The 12,073-nt window shown below is 40.8% G+C and overlaps 1 protein-coding gene across 1 annotated transcript; it reads left to right on the forward strand.

Moving 5' to 3' along the window:
* The first annotated feature begins 1,053 nt into the window (after positions 1-1,053).
* On the forward strand, positions 1,054-11,938 carry LOC120722344 (FXYD domain-containing ion transport regulator 3-like). Its single transcript, XM_040013324.1, has 8 exons — positions 1,054-1,219; positions 7,070-7,103; positions 8,584-8,616; positions 8,801-8,824; positions 9,075-9,149; positions 9,260-9,296; positions 9,748-9,791; positions 11,209-11,938. The coding sequence occupies exons 2-8, from the start codon at positions 7,070-7,072 to the stop codon at positions 11,226-11,228; spliced, it is 267 nt and encodes an 88-aa protein (XP_039869258.1). The 5' UTR covers positions 1,054-1,219; the 3' UTR covers positions 11,229-11,938.
* The last annotated feature ends 135 nt before the right edge of the window (positions 11,939-12,073 follow it).

Raw genomic sequence — 12,073 nt, forward strand, 5'->3', positions numbered from 1 at the left:
GCATGATCTGATTAGTCGACTATCAAAATAATCGTTTGGGACAGCCCTAATTGAGTGACTCTTATTTATTGTCTCCATCTCTGTCTTTCTGTTGAAACTTCACTAATTACTTCCTCTCGCTCCTCTGTCACTTTGTAGAAAACATACTGACAACAGCAGTGAAATCTGATCTGATGCTTGACAAACTGGTTTTGGCCTTGAAAGAAGAGCTGGCAGGAGATGGGGCGGAGAGATTGACTGCCTCCTGAGAGCAGGGGGGTTCAGAGGAGGCTCACCTGCTCAGATACCTGTGTGAAGACACATCCTTTTTTTTTTTTAATCAAGTACTGCTCAAATTTGACATCACTTCCTTCCAGTCTGCTAGAAGGAGATGCAAAGAGAAAAAGTAAATGTCCACTTCTGTGCTGATACGTTGATGTTTATTTTTGTAAATACACACTCATCCATGCATCATATCCAGTCTGCCATACATGTGGTGCTTCTTTAGTTCTTAATATTGTGTAAAGCTGATTAAGTAATACACAGTTAGCATTTTAGCATTACTACCTGCTGTTTTGATCAGTTGTCCATACTGATGCTGTCAAACTCTAACTATTGGAATAATCATGAAAAGTGTATTCTGTCAAATATCCTGAGTCAATTCGAAATTAAAGTCAAAATAAATGTCGGTGTCACTAACCAAGAGTCTCATTTTCATAACTTCCCTACAGCAAATTAGCAAACTTTAATTTCCAGCAGTAAAATAAGAAGTTATTTCATATTCAACTGTAATGGTGACAAATGCTATTATTACAGCACTTATAAAATTATTACTGCCCGTTTTTGTAAACATACATCACAGAGCGGAGGAAAAGCCAACCCCGACCCCACAAACCTCGTCGTCCTTCTCCACAAGCAAACATTCCCCTCCTCTCCAACTCTGCGCCTACAGCTGACTCTGGATCAGCTTCCACACCCAGCTCTTCTCCAGCCGCCAACCCTTCTGCTGACAAACGTAACCCCCAAAAACTGACCTGGGATCAGGATACGGCAACAAAGCTCCAGCAGTTTAAACTCTGCCCCCTTTTCCCTAAAACCCAGCCAACCTGTAGAGTGTCACGGAGTGCTGAAGGCAGGGTGTTGGCGCAGCGCGTGGAGAGAAGTCGCAGTTTCAGTGTCACGTATCCGTCCGCTCGTGAGAAATTTCCTCGTGATTTTCTTGTCGCTGCTAAACACAAAGGTAAGTGCCGAAACAAATCAATTAGCTCACATTTCTCACAGCAGTGACGCCCTCGTCTATCCTTAGTTGCGGAAATTTGTTGATGAAGTTACGTTTTTTTTCGTCAGTTGAAAGCGTTAATCTCATTCCGGGCTAATTGTAGGGTCACGTAACATTTAGGTTGTCATCTTAGAAAAGAAGAACTTTTGGGGGGGGGGAAACTTTGTTATTGTGTTTTTCTACACTTAAAGGTTCAAATAAGACGAGTAAATACAACGTTGGCGGAAAAGCAGAGCGTCAGGCGCCTATAACGTCTATTTGGCCGTTTCCATCGAGCCCACCAGTGCCAGGACAACGGGACTGCACGCGCTTATTTGCGTGCGCGTGTCCATCCCTCTTTTTGCTATTTTTTTTAAGTGCTCAACAGGCTTAATGTACACCAGCTTTTTGTAGATAGGTCCTTGTTTAAATTCATCAGATAAGAGGAAAAACTCAAAGGAATATTTGCGGCATATTTTATCGCACCAATAAGGAGTTGGATTTTAAAAAAGCGCACATTATTTTTCCGTTTTCGGTTGTAAGCTTTCCTACTTTAGACTTTTCTAACGTGCTCATACTGTAGGCTGTATACACAGTCTTTTTTTAACAGGACTGCAAAATGGTATGTGTGACCAGCTGATAAGAGCAGAAGTGACTGTGTGCCACCAGGACAGACTGGGACAAGGACACAGGCAGTCAGATTATGTTGCACAGGACATGCATAGCATGCTGCTAATTTATCAAAGCAATCATTTGATCGTCATGGTTTCAGATACAGACTGTGCATGTGCAAAGAAGAACTCTCTCCCAACAGTTCTTCCCTGTTTTTCCAGTGATATAAGCTAGGGGGCAAACATTAGGATAATAGGCTGATGATATAATAGAAGAGATGGTAAGAGGACAGGACAGAAGCTAAATAAGATGATCTTGTGATGATAATAACTTCACTTATATAGTCAAAGTATTTGCAATGGAGTTTTCTTTCCTTTCTTAGCTGAGACAGACTTGTCTGGACGTCCTCTCCTCCTCATGTAAATTACAAAAGCCTAAAAAGAAAACGGGACCAGCAGTGGAGAGAAAAGGGAGGACGAGGAAGAGCTCTTAGGTGGCACACTTGCTGCTCACCTTTCCTAATTGCATCAGTTCAGTGGCTGACAAACACAAATTTAGAAACTGCAACAAGAAGACATTGATTTTAGATCAGCCATGTGACTGTGACCTTCAGAGCATTTCCTTTCCTTCTCTGGGATAATGTTGGAAGAGAAACAGATGATAAAGGTCTTCCAAAAAAGTTTGTTTTGAGCAGCTGCTAGTCAGCACTTGGGAGATTGATGGGTGTAAGAGGAGGTTAAATTATGGAAATGTACTGTCTTTGTTGATTTGCTGAGTATGACTCTACAACATAAAGACTGTTTCTAGCCGCTCACTGTGGTTTCCATGAGTGATTCATGGCTTTAGTATGCTCCACTCCCTCTCTGTGTCCCTCCTCTTCCCCTCTCTTACCCAACCGCACTCTCCCTCATCTTCCTCTCTCCCACTCACTGTCAGCTTAAATCCTACTTCAAAACTTTATGTCATGTGATGTATTTCTTTCCCTTTTTTTTCAGTTTTGTCACTCTTTCATTTTCTTTGCCAGTGCTGATCTCCTCCACCTCATGCCTCTTCCTTCCTTTCTCTGTTGCTTGTTTCTCTTTACTTGTCAATGGAGTCCACACAGTTTTGCAACAACAGAGCCCATTTTGTGGTTGCTGTTTTCAGCTTGCATTTGTGATCACACATTTTATTTCCAGCCTTTCATTTCTGGAAAATCATCAAACGCCGGAGTCACAAAGTGAAGGGAGGTTCTGCTCTGTCTTGGGCGAGTAGAGGAAAAGTATTGGTCACATTAAAGCGGGTTCACACTGTGTGCAGTGTGTTTCTTCGAGGACAAAGACTTCCCTGTGGGTGTGTCACTCGTACAGGATGTTTTGCATATTGGAATTCACTGCTTCTAATTTAGGAATAAAAAATGCCTCTGAAAATAGGCAGCTGGCTTTGTAGTGCATTACATGACCCCAAGCACACCAGTGTCCAGCATTCAAACAGGTGGACGGGGGGTGGGGGGATTGTTAGAAGACAGAAACAGAAACCAAGTCATACATGCTGTAAACACACACACAGTAGAGGAAGCTCTGATATTAAGACTTAGTGTAGTTATAACGTACTGCATGCATGTGTTTTTCATACACACGTACTTGTATCACTGATTCATTTTGTACTTTACCCTCATGGCTCAAAACATAGTTAAGCAGCTTAAGCATGATCTGGTGGAACTGGCAGTTGGCTCACATTCAAAGCCGAGGTGCTCACATGTTTGTGTGCTTTGCTCATTTCATTCCCCAAAGATCATCTTCTTGACACTGAATGGTAGCCGAGGAGCGCTCCATGTGTATTTTGGATCCCTACGATCTTTCCTGCAGTAGCACCAACACAAGGAAAAAATCCTGATCACAAAATGTTCACGTTACTTAAAAATCAGTTTGCAGAAGCTGTACTTGTTAGCAGAAGTCGAAGTGGAACGTAGCTGAAGTTTATTGCGTAACCTCACTTGTAGAAAAGGGAGGAGAAGGAGTGTTGGGCGGAAAAGGGAAGCTCACCATGGGCTCGAGTGTATAGAGTAGAGAGCCTATCTTCAAGGGAATTTGTAAGGGAAGGGATAAACGAGAGAATGCTGGGGAAAGTGCAAGGACGTGACGAAGCGTGTCCAGGAACTGAAGAGTGTAGAGAATAGAGGAGAGGTCTAAACCGACTGGAGGGCACTGGAAGGGTAACAGGAGCTTAAAAAACAGAAGAGCTGTATGAAACAGCAGTGTTTAAACAAACATGCGATTGCTGAACACTTTCTGATGAGGACGGAGAAGATGAAGTGAAAGAAGCAATGGGTGAAAGGACACAGCAAGAGAGCATGAGACTGAGTGTAAAGCACTCCCGAGGTCAGGAGGGAGAGGGATGCTCCGAGAGCTGACAACAAAATGCGAGGGATAGTCGGAGACAGGCGGGGAGAGCCAGAACAGAAAGCTCTTTATCCTTGGAGCAGAAGAAGCTCCACGGGGAGTTGGTGCCTGCAGTTGTGAATATAGGTTTTTAGTGGTTCTCTGGAAACATTTGTAATTTCCAAGTGGCCTGAAACGATAACTAAATTAGGTCAGAAACAACAGGATGATTAGCCAGTGACTCTTGTAGGTTTTTTAACAAAAATACAATATAGATTGATGTTTCCAGCATTTACAATTTGAAGATCTGCAGCTTTTCTTGTTCTTTTTATACATGAAAAATCTAGTAGTTGTGTAAATGTGAGTTATTCATGAACAATCCGCATATTCTGGCCAAGTTTGAACACTTTACTTACACACCAGGTGGTTTGTTCTTATCTTTCTGCAAGTCATGAACACAATGATTGGAATACACACCTTCATCACTTACTGCCTCGCCCCACCCTACACTAACATTTGCGTTAGAATATGATCTTTCAGTAGGAGCTGGGAGGCGCCACCTTTCTCTCCCCTGCCTGACCTTTCAGCTGCCCTTCTTTTTTTCCATCTTTGTTCTCTCTTACTGTCTTTCTGTCTGCTTTTGTCTTTGTTTCTCCCACCTTTCTCTCTCCCCCGGTGCCTTTCTAACTAGGTAAACCATTCTCCAGTGGTTGTTGGCCTGTTTCCAGCAACTGTGCATTCCCCCTGGCTCGCCTTGGGTTGCTGTGGGGAGGCACTGTGATGGAGGCGCTCGTCCTGATCTTCTTTTTCTCCTCTTTGCTGCCAAACTCTGAAATACCACCAGCTGAACAGGGAGACACATTGTTCTTGCTTACATTCTTTATAGTGACCACCATGTCTCCCTTTCACACAAGCAAAAATGCTAGAAGATACCAGATTAATTGACCAATATAATGATTTTGTATATAAAATGACACGTGAAAAATAAAGATTTTCTCACAGACCCATCAGATCATTGGCAGGTGTCTGTTTTTGTCTAACTGTCAGTCCAAAATCCAAAGATAGTCTTTCCCATATCAAGTATGGTGGAGAAAATCAATAATTTCTCATGAAACTACAGGAAATAGTAGTTTCATGAAAAACAGAGGGGGGTAAGTGGTAAGCTGTTACTGGTTTCAGGACAGTTTAGACAAGCTAAGTGGGGCATCAAATTTGACAAGTAACTAGGGGTGCACTCAGATCTCCTCTTATGGCAGCCTTTCAGTTCACAGACAAATGCTGCAGTGCATACATGACAGTTTTGCTAAATTTGTGTCCCCCATCTGGTTTGTTTGGTGTAAGGTGGCCGCAAAGTTCAGTCGGAGCCCTCTCTCTTTAATGTTAACTTAACTTTTGTGTCTGGCCTCATGTAAACAACATTCAATCCAAGGCAGTCGTTACTAAACGCTGCTTCTGTTTCTCCTCCATGGATCAACAGCTTTTCTTCTTGTAAATTTCCACCAGGAGCATGATGGAGAATAATCCCAAAAAGAATCTCGTTGCAGTCTTGGGGGGAAAAAAAACTAATCCTGTCAAGATCCCAGATCTTTGCAAAAGTCTTATCGTCTATGACTGAAAACTCAGACCAACCCATTGTCTCAAGATGTCAGGGGATGCCAGACTTTTTAAAGGTTTCCAATGTGTGAATGTTTATGCCAAGTGGAAAATCGCTGCCCTGGTTTTTTTCTTTCAGGGGCGGGGGGTTAAGGCGTGTCCTTTCTGAGAGCACACGATACCCCTGCTCCGATATTCCACCTCACACAGCACAAATACCTCAGATAGTGTGTTTAATATGGGTGCCCTTTTCTGGAAATACATTTCTCTATAAACAGTGACACAAGTTTATAGATGTATCTAGGCGATCTTAGTCTAAGGAGCTTGGAAAGAAAAGCATCTGGACTTCTCCAAGTTTCTTGAAGACATTTCACCTCTCATCCGAGAATCTTCTTCACTTCTAAGGGAACACCATTGCTCCTAGACCTGAGGAAGCTTCTGGGATGAGAGGAGAAACGTCTTTAAGAAACTTAAAGAAGTCCAGATGCTTTTCTTCCAAGCTCCTCAGGCAACAGTAGAAATAGCTCAATTGGCCAATGCACAGTTCACCTTTAAAAAAAGTTGAATTCAGTTGTTTTGTTCTTGTTTTTTCAGACAGAAATAGCTGTGAAGTTTGAGTGCACTTACCATATTCTTGTGGATTTATCCTGTTTATCTGCAAGTGAAAGCTAATTTACAAAGAAGACTTAAAAAAAACTGACAGGAAACTTCAAACACCTGGACAGTCACCATAGCTGTGGCCACACAATATATAATGCATGATGACATTAGAATGTGGTCTATATTCAGGCTATAGAACATTAATGCTTCGGTGCTTTAAGATGGCAGCAGTGCAATGCAGTATGCACGAGAGATGTAATTCTCCTGTTGAGGCTCCATTAGAGCACTTTGTGTCCATCAACATCAGCTCAAGTTTCTGTATGTGAAAATAAAGCAGGAGGGGCCACTTTGTATCCATTTGAATTTGATCATTTGACTTTGTGTGTGCTTCAAAGGGGACAGATGCATGTCCTGTAAGCGTATCTCTGTGTGTTTAGTCCTTTTACTGCCCCTCAGAAAATACTGTGAGGCTAAATGTTGCATCATGTCTGTTGACTTTGTTGGCTGGTACTAGCCAGAGCCTTGTACTGACTAGAAGTTAATGGTTTCAGTCAACATGCATGCACAAGTGAAACATGAAGTTGCAGATGTGTAGTTTCTGTCTTGTTTTAAGTGGATGTTTCAACTAACTAGAGCTTGTGTTTCTGTCCTTATGTAAATCCTGAAGATGTTGAAGATCTGTGTTTTGGTGTTAATGACAAGTAAGTAAAACTCAAGTCTTTTAATATAGTGTGGGGGAAAAAATTGTATGAGAAACTTAAGTTATTTTCATTCATTTGTTAAATCGGAAAGCATGACCAGTTAGTTTCACTTCCTTCTAACAGAGCTTGCAAGTCTCTCTCCTGTCAGCACATTGTACAAATATTTGAGGACTCCTGATAACATGGTGGGGGGAGAAAATAGACAGCAGAGTTCATGAGTGGCTACAGATATCATCTGGTCACCATTTCAGTCTTGGTTTAATTAGGTTTACAGTAATGCAGTACTGTGTAAAAGTATATGCTTCTTTCTGATTTTCCTTTTTCTTGCACATCAAATTGAAAAACTAGACAAAGACTACCTGGGTAAATACAAAATGCACTTTTTAAATGATGATGTAATTTATTAAGGGAAAAGGGTATTCAAACCTACCTGTGTGAAAAAGTAATTGCCTCAATTATTAAATCATAAATTAAAAAATACTTCATGATTGGACAAATCATGCAGGAAGCCACAAAAGAAATCAGAACAACAACTAAAGAACTGCAGGCCTCACTTAGTCTTAGTTAAGGTCAGAGTTCATGATTAAACAACAAGAAAAAGATCGAGCAAAAATGGCATCTATTGGAGAGTTCTAAGGAGAAAACCACCGCTGACCAGAAAGAACCCAAAGGTTCTTCTCACATTTGCCAAAAAACTTGATGACCCCCAAAACTTTGCAGAAAATATTCTAAACACTGACAAGATTCTAACAGTCAAACATGGTGGCAGTAGTGTGATGGTCTGGGCTGCTTTCTGCTCTCTACCAGAAAGTCCTGAAGGAGAATGTTCATCCATCAGTTCATGTCCTAAAGCTCAAGAACACTTCAATTAGATATACCACGTGTCCACCTGTGAATGGCTCAAAATACAACCCCCCCACCCACCCACCCAAAAAAAAAAATCTTGAGTGAAAACTGATCGAGATATTTTATTGTGACCTTAAACCAAACTCTTTCACACAGGGTCAAATAGGTCTGGGTAACTTTTCTCCCATGATAAATAAAATCCTTTTTTTTTTTTTAATTGCATTTTAGTATTCACATTGATTATATCTGTCTAAAAATAAAATGTTTTATCAGAAACATTTAAGTGTCATTAATATGTTACATTAAAAAAAAAAAACAATAAATGAGGAAGTGGGGGGAAATACATTTTCACAGCACCGTATGTGGAACTAATTTCTGACAGTGTAGTTTCCATTGGTAATGAAGCGAGGCTTCATCAAGTGGAAACTAGAGATGATATTTGGTGAAACAGAGCTTTATTTATAATTTTAAATATGAAAGCTTTAAGGGGTATTTATGAATTGCCACTGAGAGAATTTCATTGCCTTTCTTTGAATGCTGCATGAAATAGTTTAACATCAGCTTCCACTTTCAAGATCTCTTATCAGCAGCCTGAGATTGGCTCTGTTTCACTGTTGTGTCTGATCCCTTGCAGTTGTGTCCCTGGTGTTCGCAGAAGAACAGAACGGTAAGTACAGTCCTGGACGTCAGATTCAATAGAGCCTAATGTTTGAAACCTGTCCTCCTGACACTTGGGCATGCCACGATTTAGTAACTCTAATAATACCACTGATGATAACACTATTTAGATGTTTCTGAATGTTTCCCGTGTGTCTGCTTTTAACTGATCCTCTTTATTTCTGTTCCTACAGTGGAAGATGACCCCTTCACCTTTGGTAATTATCTGTAAATTTATTACTGTCTTATGTCAGTTGATTAAAGTAAGAAGATGATGCCTTATATTGATTGTTGCACCCTTATATAAAAGAAGAATGCAATATAAATATTGTTGGGTAAATGTCTATAATATTTATTTACTTGTTGGTGCATCGATTTCAGTTATGACCTTTTGTTTGACTATTTTTTTACTTCAAGTTGTTGTTGTTGTTGTTGTTGTCTAATGGCTAACATGATGTGTTCGTGCAGACTATCACAGACTGCGTGTCGGAGGCCTCATCCTAGCTGCCGTTCTCTGTCTCATTGGCATCACCATCCTTCTCAGTAAGTGGCAAAATACTCACAGATACATGCATTGTACAAATATATGCACAGCTATAAATAGACTCCATCAAAGGCACGCAGACATCTTTGCTTCTTGTCTCTCATTTCAGGCGGCCACTGCAGGTGCAAGTTCAACCAGAATAAGAGGTGATCTGTCATCGAAATATTTAAAAAACATCTGTGTAACAGGAGTAAACTAACGCTGCGGCCACACTGGAAATGTTTTGCAGCAATGTGCCCACCAGAGACCACAGAAAGTGATCACATTTGACTACAAGTGACTACAGGTTAAATAACCGCTGGCAACATGAAGTGGCCAGGACCTGAGATAAACTTTTCTCACATTTTGTGTGGCACTTCCAGCTAAGCGATTGAAGCAACTGCCAGTGAGAGCACAGGATACTCCTGACAACTGGAGCCTCGAATATCTGCAACCAGCCCTCAGTTTCAAAGCAATGCACAAGAAACAAAGCACTTCCAGTGTGGACGGACCTTAATGGCACCGCATATCAAATATTATTTTGCAAGTCATGTTAGGCTTTTGTTTTGTTTTTGTTTTTTTCAACCCCAATTCTTGAATTCTTGCTTCTCTTTGCAGGCGGAGGACAGGAAGCAATGCTCAGCAGATGCTTACCGATCAAGGTAATGCATACATCCTGATTAACAACACTCTTTACCTTATTAACTGGTTCACAAACTAAAGGTGCACCAGTCGACCGGCCAGAGACTGTTGTCCAGCATTCTCACCCTGAATCAGTGACTGACTGGTCAGCCTCACGTGTGTCCGATTACAGGCCAGTCCATTTAATGTCCCATTCGGCACAGTGTGCAGGCTCCTCTCAGAGAGCAAAGATAAAGTTCTTCTAAGTGGGGGAACAACCACATAAATGTTTATAACAAAAACACTCATTAGACAGTTAAACTGAGTGAAAAAGAGGAAAAAAGTTTGATGTCCTGTCTTGTGATGAAGTTATAAATATTGGAAATGGAATATTTTGTTCCTTTACAGGACACTGTATTTCTGCTTTTTAATGCATACCTATGAGTTGTGTGAAGTCGGATAAACAACTTCTTCTCTTATTAACATATTCACAATTTTATCACCCACTTGGCATCCTGCCTAGATCTCAAGTTATATATACTCGGTCCATCTGCTTCACTGTAGACATCCCCATGTGTCTCTCGCACGCACGCACACACTGACACAGAATGGAAAACGCTCATAGTGCTGGACTGAGATGGCACAGACCTCGCTGTTCAACAGGTGCAGGGACTCTGGGAGTCTGGCAGGCAGAGAAGGGAAGGCAAAAAGTACTGCTGTTTCATTTAACTTTGCATTTTTTTAGCGTTTTCTTTTTTTTTTTTTTTAACACAGAAATATTGTTAATTTGTATACTCTGTGTTGGAGCTGTTGATACTGAGGCCAAGCTGTTTTGATTTTAGCAGCTTTAATATAGGACAAACACACAGGTGGCCCATATGGAAAAAAAACACTGGGTGTGTATACAGGCAACTCAGCAGGATCCCACAGGGACATACTGCACTGATAGGCAGTTTCCACTCACAGGCCCACACACTCTTCCTCTTTCTGACGTTCATTCTCAGATGATGAGCAGCATATAACAAAGAGTGGATTTTCTACAAAGAGCCACAAACATTCATCATTTTACATAAAATTATGATTGCTACATTGTTACGGCCTCACTTGCCATGATGAGGTTGAGCTGGGGGGTGTTTTTTATTTGTTTGTTTTTGAAGTATTTTGCTTCTTTCCTTTTTTTAATGCCTAATAAAAAAAAAGTCACACTTTTCAGTAGTTACTTCACTAAATATGTTTACTGCTGTCACAAGATTCCAGTTAAATCTGCAATGTTTTGTCACAGTGTTCTCTAAAGTCTACAGAGGTTAAATTTTTTTATAAAAATGCAGTTTGAGTTATATTGCAGATTAAAGCAAAGTCATGCAGACCCTACTAAAGGACCCCATTTGTGCCTCATGTTGGCGATCATATTTTCAGGAAGAAAGTCAACCATGCTTTCCTTTATGTGTGTCTCTGTAGGTCGTGCCTGCGACTGCTAGATGTCAGCCAGAACACACAGACTTCCCAAATCTGCAAGCAACAGACACCGCAGAGGATGAGCACTGGGACTCGTGACAACCCACAACACCCTACTGTTGTTTATTTAGAGAGATAAACAAAGAGTAGTCTGTGTGCACATGATCTGAGGTGTGGCGCTTTCTACCTGAGCTACTGATCTTCAATCCGCCCCTCAACCCGTACACCCATCTTCAAAAACATTTATATATATATATACGGTTTTGCCACTTTCATTTCAATCAGTTTACCTTTTGTGATACGGCACACTGTGTTAAAATATAAAAATAAAAATGAATAAATCGATATTAACCAGCTGTGATACCCAGCTGCTCACGACAGGAATTGGTCATTGACACATGGGTCTTTTTTTATGTTAGTAGTTTTGAATGTATCTAAGTAAAATAGTAGCACAAACCTATTCCCAAATAAATGTCTCACATTACTCCTCATACCTGTACTGTATGTCTGAGTCAAACATTGATGTAGATGTTAGTCACTTACTGTGGCCGGCCTAACCCTGTGTCTGTGCTTTTGTGTGAATTATATGAAATCCATGTATTCATGAGTAATTAGGGTGCTGCTGGGAATTCATCAAAATCTGTTCGTTTCCATGTTTTGCCTTTTGAAAGAGTGTAGTGGATTGCACTGTTCAGAGAGTCATGTTTCTATAAAAGAAATGCTGAAACACCTATGTGCTCTTTACTTCTTACTTTTTTACAAAGGGGCTTTTTATGAAGTTTCAAATTAAGGCCTGCTGTACAATACCAGTATACCGAAGGCAGTAATACAGAGACAAAAATGATGTAGTTGTTGAGAGTGAGCTGTG

This window comes from Simochromis diagramma, unplaced genomic scaffold, assembly GCF_900408965.1.
Source record: "Simochromis diagramma unplaced genomic scaffold, fSimDia1.1 OVJJ01000618.1, whole genome shotgun sequence".
In the NCBI taxonomy this organism is placed as follows: Eukaryota; Metazoa; Chordata; class Actinopteri; order Cichliformes; family Cichlidae; genus Simochromis; species Simochromis diagramma.

Excerpts from the sequence above, each read along its gene's own strand:
- LOC120722344 (XM_040013324.1), top strand. The coding sequence starts at position 7,070 with ATGTTGAAGATCTGTGTTTTGGTGTTAATGACAA. Across the intron at positions 8,617-8,800 it reads GTTCGCAGAAGAACAGAACG|TGGAAGATGACCCCTTCACC; the intron begins GTAAGTACAGTC and ends CTGTTCCTACAG. Across the intron at positions 9,792-11,208 it reads GCAGATGCTTACCGATCAAG|GTCGTGCCTGCGACTGCTAG; the intron begins GTAATGCATACA and ends GTGTCTCTGTAG.